The sequence below is a fragment of the Rutidosis leptorrhynchoides genome, chromosome 4 (genome assembly GCF_046630445.1).
Source record: "Rutidosis leptorrhynchoides isolate AG116_Rl617_1_P2 chromosome 4, CSIRO_AGI_Rlap_v1, whole genome shotgun sequence".
Taxonomy (NCBI): domain Eukaryota; kingdom Viridiplantae; phylum Streptophyta; class Magnoliopsida; order Asterales; family Asteraceae; genus Rutidosis; species Rutidosis leptorrhynchoides.
Window position 1 is genome coordinate 250,274,061 of NC_092336.1, and position 15,407 is coordinate 250,289,467.

Sequence of the window (15,407 nt, forward strand, 5' to 3'; positions counted from 1 at the left end):
TTATTGCTTCTGTTTTCCATTGTTTTGCTCGATCGTAATAACCCAAAACTTCTCGTTTCCATGTATTGCTACAGCAGTTTTACTGCAGCAGAAACTGAAGCAAAACACACAAACTTGTAGCTGCTATTCAACATTTGTTTTCTGGTCCTGTTATGACAACGTATAACGAGAGTGTATGAAGTATTGATACTGTAGCAAGTGGTAATGATTAAGAGATGTATGTGATGTTAAATTTTGAAGGAGAAGATGATGATAATAATAAATATATAGATGATGATGACAGAATAGAGGATGAGAAGTTTCAAGATGATGATGATCTTGAGGGTATGCGACTGTGAGGTACAAGATGATGATGGGATCACGAGTTGATGAATGCCATTATGATAATGATACCGTATGTATCTATGATGGTCGTGGTTATGAATTATTTTGATGATGATGTTAACCGTGGGTGTATATGATGAAGAGAAAACGAATGATGATACGTTGTACTGTGAATATGATGATTTTAAGATTTTGATTTCGATGATGATGATGCTAGTAAGAAGATGATAATCAGTCACTTTTCAGTTAAATATATTCAAGGTTTACATAAGATCAGATGTGAGCTAGTAGCTCGATGGCTTTGAAGGTGGGATACTGAGCGAGGGGTCACAGGATCGAACCTAGCCGGCTTCAAATTTTTTTGAATTATAAATAGAAGCTGTGGGCTTGAGTGCTTGTAATCTTTGGGCCATAACTGGCTCTTGGGCTGCCAATTATATGGGTTTCATTTGAAAAGTTAGGCCGAGATCAAAAAAAAAAATTTAACACTTGGGCCATTCTTGTTTAATTGAGTTTATGAACTTTATGTTGGGCCGTAATAAACTAGTTAAGTATATATGGTTACGGGTTATATCAGAAAAACAAGGTAGCGTGAATGGTTAAGGGTGTTAGTGGGATAGCGGGAGGTTGCGAGTTCGAGCCTGGCGTGGAGCATTATTTTTTAGGCCTTTACTTTGAGGTAGTCGTATTATTATTATTATTATTATTATTATTATTATTATTATTATTATTATTATTATTATTATTATTATTATTATTATTATTATTATTATTATTATTATTATTATTATTATTATTATTATTATTATTATTATTAGTAACTCATTGATATCAAAAACTACCTTTTTAAGCAGATAAATATTTGTACATAAAATATACTTTTTACATGTACTATGATTATATTAAAATTTCACATAACTATGTATATATATATATATAACCTACTAATATTATTTATATAAATACTTACAAATAACAAATTATCGATTTTTAAATATAACATTAAACAAGAAAGTATGTAAATATAGATATATATTAATATAACTATATAAATATTAACTATTATGAATATATACATAATTTAAACATACATAATATATAAATTAAAGGTATAATAAGCAAATTTGGTCAGTTATGATTATATGTTTTAATATAGATATACAAATGATATAGGTTTGTGAATCCGAGGTCAACCCTGCATTGTTCAATATCGTCATATGTATTTTTACTACAAAATACATTAGGTGAGTTTCATTTACCTTTTTACCCTTTATATTTTTGGGCTGAGAATACATACGCAATTTTTATAAATGTTTTACGAAATAGACACAAGTAATCGAAACTACATTATATGGTTGAATTATCGAAATCGAATATGCCCCTTTTTATATAGTCTGGTAATCTAAGAATTAGGGAACAGACACCCTAATTGATGCGAACTCTAAAGATAGATCTATCGGGCCCAACAAGCCCCATCCAAATTATCGGATGCTTTAGTACTTTGAAATTTATATCATGTCCGAAGGAGGATCCCGGAATGATGGGGATATTCTTATATGCATATTGTGAATGTCGGTTACCAGGTGTTCAATCCATATGAATGATATTTTTGTCTCTATGCATGGGACGTATGTTTATGGGAAATGGAATTATGAAATCTTGTGGTCTATTTAAAATATGAAATGATTATTTATGCTAAAGTAATGAACTCACCAACCTTTTGGTTGACACTTGAAAGCATGTTTATTCTCAGGTATGAAAGAGACATTCCGCTGTGCATTTACTCATTTTAAAGACAGTATTTGGAGTCGATCATCGCAATGAAACCAGTTGTTGGTGACTTCGTCCAGATGGATTAGGACGGGTCCTTTCAGTTGGTATCAGAGCGGTGGTCTTAGCGAACCATGTCTGCATTAGTGTGTCTAACTGATAAGTCGTTAGGATGCATTAGTGAGTCTGGACTTCGACCGTGGCTGCATGTCAAAAGTTTTGCTTATCATTTTGTGTCAAAAATTACATGCTTATCATTCTTAGAGAATCACTTGCTTATCATTCTTAGTCTAGACACGTTTTACTGCATTGACTGCATGAATAGTGTATAGACAAAATTCATATTTTAGTGTATCTGCTAATTCATATCTTAGCGTATCTGCTAATTCATATCTTAGCGTATCTGTTACTGTAACTTTGCCTGACAACTTCCGTAGATTCCTCCGTAACTTATGGGATTTTAGTATTATATATGCATATGTAAATTATGTATTGCAGGGTACTAATCTACATCCTATAATCTATTTCTTATCGAAAATCCTTCATCTGATTGTACGGGATGAATCCTTCAACCAGTTCGAGTCCCTCGAATTCCGATAGCTATTCCGATAGTTATTCCGACAGCTATTCCGACATAGATGTTCACTTAAGCTCCGAAAACAGCGTCACCGACATGTATCAACCAATCAGCCATTATCAATTCATCTAATGGGTTCGTAGTCGACTTAATTAATGGAAACACGCAGAAGGCAATCCCTTCCACCAATCGAATTCACCTCTTGACAATGAACCTGAAGCATTTACCGGCGAACCTGTTCGAGACACCATTTTCAGTCTCATTTCCAGGGTAACTCGACAAGATTATATTCTATCCACAATTCTGAACCTTATTCATCCGCTCGTTTAGATCGACAATCATCCTAGAGTAATAAGTCAACGAACTTCGCGCTCGAATAATCAATTCGGAGAATATGGTACAAAATGTACCAGCTTCAGCAACATCACCGGCACCAACAGTACCATCAATAACAGCACCAGTACCATCAACAATCCATGTTTCAATATCATCATCTGTACTTTGAGTATGATCTTCGTTCTACGTATCGTTCTACCTCATTTATCTTCGTTCGACATGGCGAATATGTAATCTCTAAAGTTTTAGAGATTATTTATTCTAGTTCCAACCGAAAAGCAAATGAGTTTAATATCATATTAACTCATTAAGTCCATGAATACATCTGAAGAAAATATATATGTATATATGTTTTCATAAAGATTGTAATTAAAAATTCTATTGTACAAACTGTTAATGGTGAAAATATTTTAACGGGTAGGTAATACCCGAGGAATATTTAAATTTCACATTAATAAGTTACATTGTACGTTCTTCGAATCTGTTTCAATAGTCATATACTATCCTACTTACATTCACCGATATACGAATCCGTTCACCACAAAATAACCATTTTCATTCAATTTTATATTTGGATTTTGACCTATCAGAATTCAACAAGTGGCATAATGAAGAAATAATTGACACAATAAAAATTGATTAGAAACAGACTAACTGACAATATGAAATTTTGTTAAGAAACCACGCTAACAAAATCCTAGCTAACTGTTCCTAGCTAACTGTTAATCCCGTATTACATTTTATTTATCGCAATTTAATTATCGCAATTTATTTTATCGCAATTTATATTCTCGCAATTTTATTTATTGTCATTTAATTTCTGTTATTTACTTTACGCACTTTATTTATCATCATTTAATTTCTGTTATTTATTTTACGCACTTTAAATATCGGGACACGTATACAAGTTTTGACATATCATATCGACACATCTATATATATTATTTGGAATCACCATAGACACTCTATATGCAGTAATGATCGAGTTCTCTATACAGGGTTGAGGTTGATTCTATAATAATATATATACTTTGAGTTGTGATCGAGTCTGAGACGTATACGGGTCACGACACCTATTAATTAATTTGAATATTATATTAAACTATATATGAATTATTGAACTGTCGACTGTGGACTATCGACTGTGGACTAATAACATTGGACAATTAAAATGAATTAAAATATTGATTATAACATATGAAACTAAACAATTCTTCAAGTTTGCCACTTGATTTCGTCTTAAACATCATTTGTATCTTCACGACTACATTATGCATTCAAACCTTTCATAATTCTTGAAAACACCTCAATCGAGAGGATGAACCAACCGCACTTCATTTACGGGAAAAAAAAAATTTGATGCATATAGTTATGCACCTGAAAACACTCGGAGCCTGAGTAAACGTTTAACACATAGCTGTGCTAATTCCTTTAGTATTATTATTACCCAAAATAACTTGGTAATTCCTTTCAAAGTAGCTAATTTTGTCACAGCTCCAGCAAGTCAACTTCAACTTTTCGTTCAAAACAACTTCATTATAACCTTGATACATACGTTGTCCTTTCACATTCGTTACCGGGGAACTGTTTATATCCCACCACATTAACAGTAAACGTACCAGCAACTTCACTACTCTTTGGCGTAAGTCACTTCGATAAATCACTATATTTATTCATAAATACAATATCATATACTCATCCTCGTTTCGTAACAAGAATTGCCTTACCGGGAATCAGCAAATCAGTATTTTAAATCTCGCAACGGTTCTACATCAACAGTTATATGTATGGTATTTATCCCTTAGAATTATGATCTTTCATTTTGAAATTCTGAAAAGCACTCAGTCTACAAATCAATACTTTGAATGTGGAAAAAGCTGAATGAAGCAGCAGAAACCGTAGACAACCGTAAATGACCTTAATCATCGAAAGTTTGATGATAAAGTATAGTATGTTGGAAAAGCTCAGAAACATTGGAACTGGAAAACGGATTGAACTAACCACGAAGGAGACCAAGGACAAATACAAGGACCAAACCCTATATTCAAAGGATCCAGGTAATTCTGGATCCGATGAAATCTTTAGAGAATATCTTGCTCCGAAGTCATGTTAAAATCTTGCAGAAAATCTTTCTCCATCAACCATCGAACTTAGAAATTTCAAAATATCATCATCAATATCTTCGATATTTCTGAGGATATTTTCATAACTATTCTTATCTGAAATCATTAAGCTATTCCTGATATCAGTGTTACATCATATAAAAATACTGTTAGTTTCTATATTCTGTAAACTTTCGAGCTTAAAATATGAATGTTATTGAAGTAATGTTGGGAACTGATGCATGAGTTAGTATAATATAATGACACTTGATCAATGTGATTATATTACAGTAAGTCATGCTGAGTTTCTAAATGGAACATGATGATTCACAGATTATAACGTCATCATGTACCATGTTACACAACCCTTTCATTCTGCTTAACTTCTGAACATATCCAAAAAATATATTCTTGATAGTTCTATTCATAGTGATTCTGGTAATTTGACAAATCAAATCATGCTAATACATTCTTTCTTGTTTAGAACATGATGTTCATTCGAAAATTCATACCTACAAATTCTGGACCATTACTTGCTTTATATAAAGTCGGGAAGAGAAAACAAAAGGCAAAGAGCTCCAAAATGTAAGAGAAAATATAAAACCCAATAACAACAAGAAGGTTACAAACCATGGATATTAATACGAATAGCAATATAAAGACACGGTATAATTAAGAATAGTATCACCCAAAAGTAATAGTTGAAGTAAACAGATTTTTCTGGTGGAAGATTGAAAAGAAGGATGACAGAAATGATAATTAGGAAAATATCAGGGATTAGAACTGGACTAAGCATTTTTGCAATCTTTTGGATGTATGAACTAAGAAAGAAAGTATAGGGATGGTGAAAGTAATGGAACGGAAGCAGTTCATTTATAGTGGAAATACCGGACCGAGCAATCGAGGCAGATCATCGCATTTAATTAAATAGATCTTAATTTTCTTTTTCACCGAAGAATCAGATCTTATATAGATTACGATTTTTATTTAATTTCCTTGAATTTCGGAAATCCACCATGACTACGTCAGAAGATAAGACAAATCTCTATTTTCTCATTTCACTATTTTGTGATAGCTTCACTCGTACGCTTCGAGTAATCGAATTGGTTATCCATATTAATCAATAATGATAAAACTCTATTTGTCAACTCATAATTGTCATAAAAACATTCTTATTGTTAGCCATGACGACCTCGATCAAATTTCGGGACGAAATTTCTTTAACGGGTAGGTACTGTGACGACCCGGAAATTTTCGACCAAATTTAAACTTAATCTTTATATGAATTCGACACGATAAGCAAAGCCTGTAATGTTGAGTCTCGAAAATTGTGGAACTATGTTCATATAATCAATTACCTTTGACTGTGCTCGACGATTCACGAACAATTAATTGTAAATAGATATGTGTGTATGTATATATAAATAATAATTTGAAATATAATTTGAAGTATTATATGTTGTTGTTATTAAAAGCAAATAAAATAAAAATATGATATTATGATAATTATTATTTAAATATATCTATATATAAATATAGTATATTAAATATATATTTGGTGATTTCGAATCTATTTAGTAAACGACGATAACACTCAATTGCGATTCGATGGATATTAAACAAGTTAAATACGAACTTATATGATTTTAAAATAAACAGTGATCCGAAAATGAGTTTTATAAATTTTAGGCTTACTAAAAATGTATTTAGGATCTACTTAATGAATTTTAATACTTTTTATATTTTACCCAGAATTGGGAGGGACAGTTGATGTAATTTTTATTTAATAAATTAATGATCAAATCTAATACCATAATGACCAAAATAAATAAATATAGTTAATTTGAAAATATGGAATTTTTTTCGAAGAATTTTATCCATCACTAATTATCAACGAAGTACGAAATAATACCTCTAATAAAAGTTTCGGCTCAATAAATAAATTGATTCTTCAATTTACACATTTTTAGATTATTATAATTATATTATTAATTTAATATTACCTTTTTGATTGTTGGATGACAGAATTATATGATGTATATGTGTGCAAGAACATAAACGTCAATGAACATAATACTACTGTGCCTAATTGAAATTTGATTTTTACTGTGCTTCACTGTGTGCTTTTGAATTCTTAATCGTCATAAAGTATTATATTAATACATAGATATATAGATATATCTTTATGTACACAAATGGTGGAGTGAGATAATTGAGTTAATAATTATAAGTAACTGTGTTTTACTGTGTTTGGATTCGTTTACATCACATCATTAGTTCATATATGTATATAAAATGTACATACATGTCCATTCGGAATTCCACCACAAACACCACCGAAAAAAAAAAAAAAAAAAATTACAAGTTGTTGTGTATGCTTTTGCTCAACCAATCACCACCTACTACTTTCATCGAATTTACCCCCACCTTTTTGAAAATGGAACAATCAACTTCATAAAACAACACATTAAGTTGTTAAATTTCTTTTGATGTTTATCTCTTCTGCTTGTTGGTCGAGAACCAACCCAATTCATCACAATCGAACCACCTACAACATCACCATCCCTTCACTTTAAAATCACGACTAACATCACCACCATATCCACTCTTTTTATTGCTTCTGTTTTCCGTTGTTTTGCTCGATCGTAATAACCCAAAACTTCTCGTTTCCATGTATTGCTACAGCAGTTTTACTGCAGCAGAAACTGAAGCAAAACACACAAACTTGTAGCTGCTATTCAACATTTGTTTTCTGGTCCTGTTATGACAACGTATAACGAGAGTGTATGAAGTATTGATACTGTAGCAAGTGGTAATGATTAAGAGATGTATGTGATGTAAAATTTTGAAGGAGAAGATGATGATAATAATAAATATATAGATGATGATGACAGAATAAGAGGATGAGAAGTTTCAAGATGATGATGATCTTGAGGGTATGCGACTGTGAGGTACAAGATGATGATGGGATCACGAGTTGATGAATGCCATTATGATAATGATACCGTATGTATCTATGATGGTCGTGGTTATGAATTATTTTGATGATGATGTTAACCGTGGGTGTATATGACGAAGAGAAAACGAATGATGATACGTTGTACTGTGAATATGATGATTTTAAGATTTTGATTTCGATGATGATGATGCTAGTAAGAAGATGATAATCAGTCACTTTTCAGTTAAATATATTCAAGGTTTACATAAGATCAGATGTGAGCTAGTAGCTCGATGGCTTTGAAGGTGGGATACTGAGCGAGGGGTCACAGGATCGAACCTAGCCGGCTTCAAATTTTTTTGAATTATAAATAGAAGCTGTGGGCTTGAGTGCTTGTAATCTTTGGGCCATAACTGGCTCTTGGGCTGCCAATTATATGGGTTTCGTTTGAAAAGTTGGGCCGAGATCAAAAAAAAAAAATTTAACACTTGGGCCATTCTTGTTTAATTGAGTTTATGAACTTTATGTTGGGCCGTAATAAACTAGTTAAGTATATATGGTTACGGGTTATATCAGAAAAACAAGGTAGCGTGAATGGTTAAGGGTGTTAGTGGGATAGCGGGAGGTTGCGAGTACGAGCCTGGCGTGGAGCATTATTTTTTTTAGGCCTTTACTTTGAGGTAGTCGTATTATTATTATTATTATTATTATTATTATTATTATTATTATTATTATTATTATTATTATTATTATTATTATTATTATTATTATTATTATTATTATTAGTAACTCATTGATATCAAAAACTACCTTTTTAAGCAGATAAATATTTGTACATAAAATATACTTTTTACATGTACTATGATTATATTAAAATTTCACATAACTATGTATATATATATATATATATATAACCTACTAATATTATTTATATAAATACTTACAAATAACAAATTATCAATTTTTAAATATAACATTAAACAAGAAAGAATGTAAATATAGATATATATTAATATAACTATATAAATATTAATGATTATGAATATATACATAATTTAAACATACATAATATATAAATTAAAGGTATAATAAGCAAATTTGGTCAGTTATGATTATATGTTTTAATATAGATATACAAATGATATAGGTTTGTGAATCCGAGGTCAACCCTGCATTGTTCAATATCGTCATATGTATTTTTACTACAAAATACATTAGGTGAGTTTCATTTACCTTTTTACCCTTTAAATTTTTGGGCTGAGAATACATACGCAATTTTTATAAATGTTTTACGAAATAGACACAAGTAATCGAAACTACATTATATGGTTGAATTATCGAAATCGAATATGCCCCTTTTTATATAGTCTGGTAATCTAAGAATTAGGGAACAGACACCCTAATTGATGCGAACTCTAAAGATAGATCTATCGGACCCAACAAGCCCCATCCAAATTATCGGATGCTTTAGTACTTCGAAATTTATATCATGTCCGAAGGAGGATCCCGGAATGATGGGGATATTCTTATATGCATATTGTGAATGTCGGTTACCAGGTGTTCAATCCATATGAATGATATTTTTGTCTCTATGCATGGGACGTATGTTTATGAGAAATGGAATTATGAAATCTTGTGGTCTATTTAAAATATGAAATGATTATTTATGCTAAAGTAATGAACTCACCAACCTTTTGGTTGACACTTGAAAGCATGTTTATTCTCAGGTATGAAAGAGACATTCCGCTGTGCATTTACTCATTTTAAAGACAGTATTTGGAGTCGATCATCGCAATGGAACCAGTTGTTGGTGACTTCGTCCAGATGGATTAGGACGGGTCCTTTCAAGAAGTACCAAATACCGTTGTGTGGGAACTATTTACTGACGTAGCGTCAAGTTCTGACGGGGCAGGTGCAGGTCTAATTTTGATTAGTCTAGAAGGCGAGGAACACACTTACACATTGCATTTCGAGGTCTCCGCCTCCAACAATGAAGCCGAATATGAGGCGTTGCTGTCTGGTTTACGGATAGCTGAAAAGATGGGGATAAAGGCCCTGAAAGTGTCGGTTGATTCTCAGCTTGTGTCAAATCAAATGAATGAGATGTTTGAGGCTAGGGATCCGGCCATGCAAACATATCTGAAATTGGCAGAAGAGATGGCCAACAAATTTGAACTTTTCTCAATCACGCAAGTACCTCGGTCCATGAACAAAAAGGCCGACGCTTTCAACAAACTTGCAACGAGCATATTCAGTCACTTCACCAAGGACGTTTGGGTAGAGGTCCTAAGTCAAAAATCCACTAACGTATTACAGGTATCGACGCGCTTCAATAATAAATACGTTATACACATAATCAATTTGAAACACAACGTATACTAGCATGTATTAATTTCCTTGCAACGTAACATATTACAGGAAGTGGCTCCCGTGGAGGAAGTCGAGACATGGATGAGTCCCATCACTGCGTATCTTAAGCACGGGACGTTGCCGGTTAACGGGGCAGCAGCAAGAAAGATCCGTATGAAAGCACCTTTGTACACTCTAAGGGATGGCATCTTGTTCAGAAAATCCTTTACCGCACCGCTGTTAAGATGCGTCGGTCCGTATGAAGCAGAAATAATAGTAAGGGAGGTCCATGAAAGGACTTGTAGCATGCATGCCGGGTTTAGGACCATTGTGGGAAAGATAATGCGATTGGGTATTTTTGGCTTTCAATGTATCGCAATACAAAAGAAATCATAAAATCTTGTGCTTCGTGACAGCGTCACGCTCCACAAATTCACATACCGTCGCATGAGCTAATTCCCGTCACGTCTGCTTGGCCTTTCTAGAAATGGGCAATTGATTTGGTGGAACCTTTCCCAGACAAAAAACACTTGGTCGTTGCAATTGATTTCTTTACCAAGTGGGTTGAAGCCAAACCATTGAAAACCATAACGGGAAAGCAAATTGTGAACTTTGTTTGGGAAGAGATAGTGTGTCGTTTTGGGGTACCACACTAAATTGTAACTGAAAATAGCAAAAAGTTTTCTCATGATTCTTTTCGCTCATGGTGCAACGGCTTGAACATCAAACAAAACTTTAGTTCTGTTGCCCATCCGCAAGCAAACGGGCAAGTCGAAGTTACCAACATAGACATTGTTACGGGGATTAGGGCTAGGTTGGACACGGATAGAAAAGGTTTGGTAGATGAGCTTCCGCAAGTCTTATGGGTGTTCCGAACCACATCCAAAGGAAGTAACAGAGAAACGCCTTTCAGCCTTGTTTATGGCTCCGAAGCGGTATACCGGCTGAAATCGCCGTTCCGACCCAACACATTATGGAATTCAATGATGAGTCCAATATTATTAGCTGAAAGAAAATTTAGACTTATTGGAAGAGAGGCGTGAACTCGCCGCTATTATATACTATAACCGACGTGTAAAGGAACGTACTTTTTGTCCCGGCGATTATGTGTGGCGTAATAACAATGCCAGCTGGGTTGAGGATACTGGCAAATTGGGACCAAATTGGAAGAGTTCGTATGTGGTTGTCGAAGCTCTTGGCAATGGAGCATACAACTTGAAGACACATGATGGCAAGTTTGTGCCGCGTACCTGGCACGCAACCAATTTAAAGGAGTTTTATGTCTAAGTATTTTGAAATTTTTTATTGCCCGTTATTAGGAAACTTTTTCATTTTTTGTGATTGATCACCACAAATGTAAGCGCGTTGCGCATTGAACTTCTTGGTTCCGGTTCTTTTTCAATTCAACGCATTTCCCATTTTAATATTTAAATGTGTTATGTAACTATTATGGCTGCGCTTCGTCGTTATAAATATAAGTCCATTCACATGTTACTTATGTCATGAACAAAGATATCATCTAATCTTTGGACGGCATTGGTAGCGCCAGGCGTATTGGAAGTACGTCTTGGCATCAGAACAGGATGCCTCCGTATTTCGTATCCATCCCAGCATTAAGTAGATGAATGCAATGTCATGACAATCATCAAGTGTCACCTTGAAAAACGTTACGCCACCGTGACGACAGGGCGTACATCCACATATGTGACGATACCTTTGAGCAAGTTATGAACATTTATAAAGGTAATAAAATAAAGAAAGTATACTGTGAACAAACGATATTTCATTAATTACAAACGCCTGTTACATATGAAGTAAAATTACAGCGTTAGTTGTTACTCAAATAAACAAAAAAATCCCTACAACAAGCTAAGGGATCATATTCTTCACCTTCTGCAAAACAAGGTCCAGCATTGACCCAATCTGCTCAATAAACGGCACCTTAATCATCGCGCAAGCAGTTACCGCCGCGTCATGAAGGTCATAGGCGTCCTCATTCTCCATCTCCTGAATCGCTACCGGTACCGGGTAAGGCACTTCAAAATTTTCCATAAGTACAGTGTACGCGTCTAAGCGCTCCACCTTTTTCATCGCGTCAACCAAGTTCTGAAATGGTTCCTTCACTTCCAGCGCCTTAAGAGCCTTTGAAAAAAAATGGCGGGGATGAGGGCGCAAAGTTTGTTGTCGCGTCAACCAAGTCCTAGGGGGAGTTTGTTGGTGCATATTTAGTCCCCGAGTTCATTACGATCACGTTGAAGTGTTTATCATTTAACTTTCTCTGTTGCAATGCAACCGTACGGTTGCAGGTATGCAACCGTACAGTTAGACAGGCAACCGCATGGTGGCAAGGTGCTACCGCACAGTTGCACACGCTGTATGTATATAATGGGTATTACGAGTTCATTGTTAGGGTTACGAATCCTAACCTATTCCATACGTACAATTCGATACCCCGGTGTTCTAACATTCATCTAAGTTGATCATTAACATATCTAAGTCGATTTATTCATTAAGATCAAAGGTTTTCATCGGATTTTGAGTATAAAACCCAATAACGAGATTTTCCTCACTCGTTATTGAATCTAAGATCGTTTAATCCTGTTTACACGATCCTACAAGTGGTATCAGAGCCAGTGTGATTGATTAAACATTCGGTTTTTGTCAAAATTCGTTTAGATATTGTGTTTTTATTGTTTTTGTCAAAAAACCACTTATAATCATAATTTTTACGTGTTGATTCGTGTTTTTGCTAAGTAAATGTGCTATTTTGGTCAAAAACTGTATTTTGACCGTCAAACACTTGTTGATTTTGTTCCAGGTTGAGTACTAGATCTACCTAAACCATAAACCCAAGTTTCTATGCAGTTTTCTGCCCAGATTCGCCCAAGCCTACAACCGTACGATTATACGCTACAACCGTATGGATACATCACCTGGATACCACAACCGCACGGATACTTCTTGCATCCGTGTAATTTTCATCCATTTAAACTTCAATCATACACCACCACAATCGTACGGATACATCCTGTACCCGTCTGGTTACACATTGCAACCGTATAAGACAATCCGGTTACACTCTGCAACCGTGTAACCTGCATCCATGTTAAAACTTGCACCCGGATAGTGCAACTGTGTTAATTTCTGCATCCATGTCTTGCAACCGTACGGTTACAATGTCAGATGTTTTTGAAACTTCAGAAATGCAGTCAGCTCTTGTCGATGCTTCTTTGTCGGGTCTTCATCACCTATTTAAGACAGAAAATGAGATTGGTAGTTCTTACCGTGTTCCTAGGCTTGAATCATTGGATGACTTTGTTGAATGGAAACCTAGGTTTTTGATCGCATTGAATGGAATAGATTCTAAGTTGTATAATTTCTTGAAGGCTGAATATACGTTTCCAACTAAGGATCATGGGGAAACCAAGACTCCCATGGAACTTACTGCAGGTGAACGAGAAGACTATAATCTTGAATGTAAAGCATACAGTCATCTTACACATGCTCTTTCTAAGGAAATTTTCCATCAGTTTGAGACACATTTGACCACATACGCTTTGTGGAATGCGCTTGAGAGTGGAAATGAGGGGACTGCTGAGTACAGAAAAACAAAGGGTAAGGTTCTGAAGAAAGAATGGAAAATTTTTGCCGTTCAGCCTGACGAATCTCTGAAAGATGCTGTTGCTAGGTATCGTCACTTATTGATGGAGCTTAAACGTGTTGATATTGTTGATGTACGCCGGGTGTAGTACGAAATACTATTATTTTTATTACGAAATATGATACAAATTACACAAGTTATTTATTTATTTATAGAATGGATATAGCTAAACCTTGCTACAACACTATAGGTAGTGTACCTAATCGTAGAGTAGTGTAGTTTTCAGTAAGTCTGGTTCGTTCCACAGGGAGCTAGCTAAGTTTAACGCTATATTTATTTTAAACTATATTTGTATAAAAGATATATAATTATATAAGTAGTAATGATATCATATAAAAGGGGGGTTTACCGTTTAATGACTGGTTTGTCGATTTTATATTTTTAAGCGTAAAGATAAATGACAATAATTAAAGTGCGTAAAATAAATAACAATATTAAAATGACAATAAATAAAATGACAGTAAATAAAAGTACGATGAGATATAAAATAAAACAATTATGCTTATTTAAACTTCCGTAATCATGATGTTTGACGTTTTGATTTTAATTTATTACTATGGGTTAATTGTCCTTTGTCCTGGATTGTTTGATACGTCTATCTGGTTTTTGTCCATAATAGTCCATCAGTCATAATTATAAAGTGCAAGTGTCCTCGTCACATTACCCTTATACCCGAAGTCAAATATTCCAACTAATTAAGAATTTAAACTGTGACCCAGTTATCACTTCTGTCAACAATTACACTAGTTATCACTGTATGTAATCCACCCCTATTTTGATTAGATATGAATATTAATTTACCCACTTGATCAGTTTGAATAATCAATTACCCAACCCGAATAATTAATTAAATGATTATAATAGATTCCGTATGAACAACCACAATCATTTTTAATTATTAGGTTAATTAATTTAAAGATAGGTTCGACAAACTCCAATGAGTTATCACTCGATTAGACAATACCCCCATCTATTAATAGTCAATAGTCAAATTTCCACAAGTGTCGGTCTTTTGCCCAAACCTTAATTATGGTACAAAATCCAATAACCCCATCTTCAATATTTAGCCCAACATCACAATTACTTCGGCTCAAATAAGCATATTAATAACTTAGTTACGAGACATTAATTTAAAAGAAGAAGAACGTAGCTTACAGTGGTGATTAATCGCGTAGCGTTACACGGACAGAGTTCCGTCTTATAAAACCTTAAAACATTTCTTACAATAACCCAATTATTATTAAACTTAATATATATATATATATATATATATATATATATATATATATATATGTGTGTGTGTGTGTGTGTGTGTGTGTGTGTGTGTGTGTGTTTTCATTACAGAGAGGG

The 15,407-nt window shown here is 33.9% G+C and overlaps 1 protein-coding gene across 1 annotated transcript; it reads left to right on the forward strand.

Moving 5' to 3' along the window:
• The first annotated feature begins 215 nt into the window (after window positions 1-215).
• On the forward strand, window positions 216-11,683 carry LOC139841555 (uncharacterized). The gene is made up of 5 exons (XM_071831764.1): window positions 216-324; window positions 9,939-10,363; window positions 10,466-10,584; window positions 11,070-11,331; window positions 11,402-11,683. Exons 1-5 carry the CDS (start codon window positions 216-218, stop codon window positions 11,681-11,683), a joined length of 1,197 nt encoding a protein of 398 aa, XP_071687865.1.
• The last annotated feature ends 3,724 nt before the right edge of the window (window positions 11,684-15,407 follow it).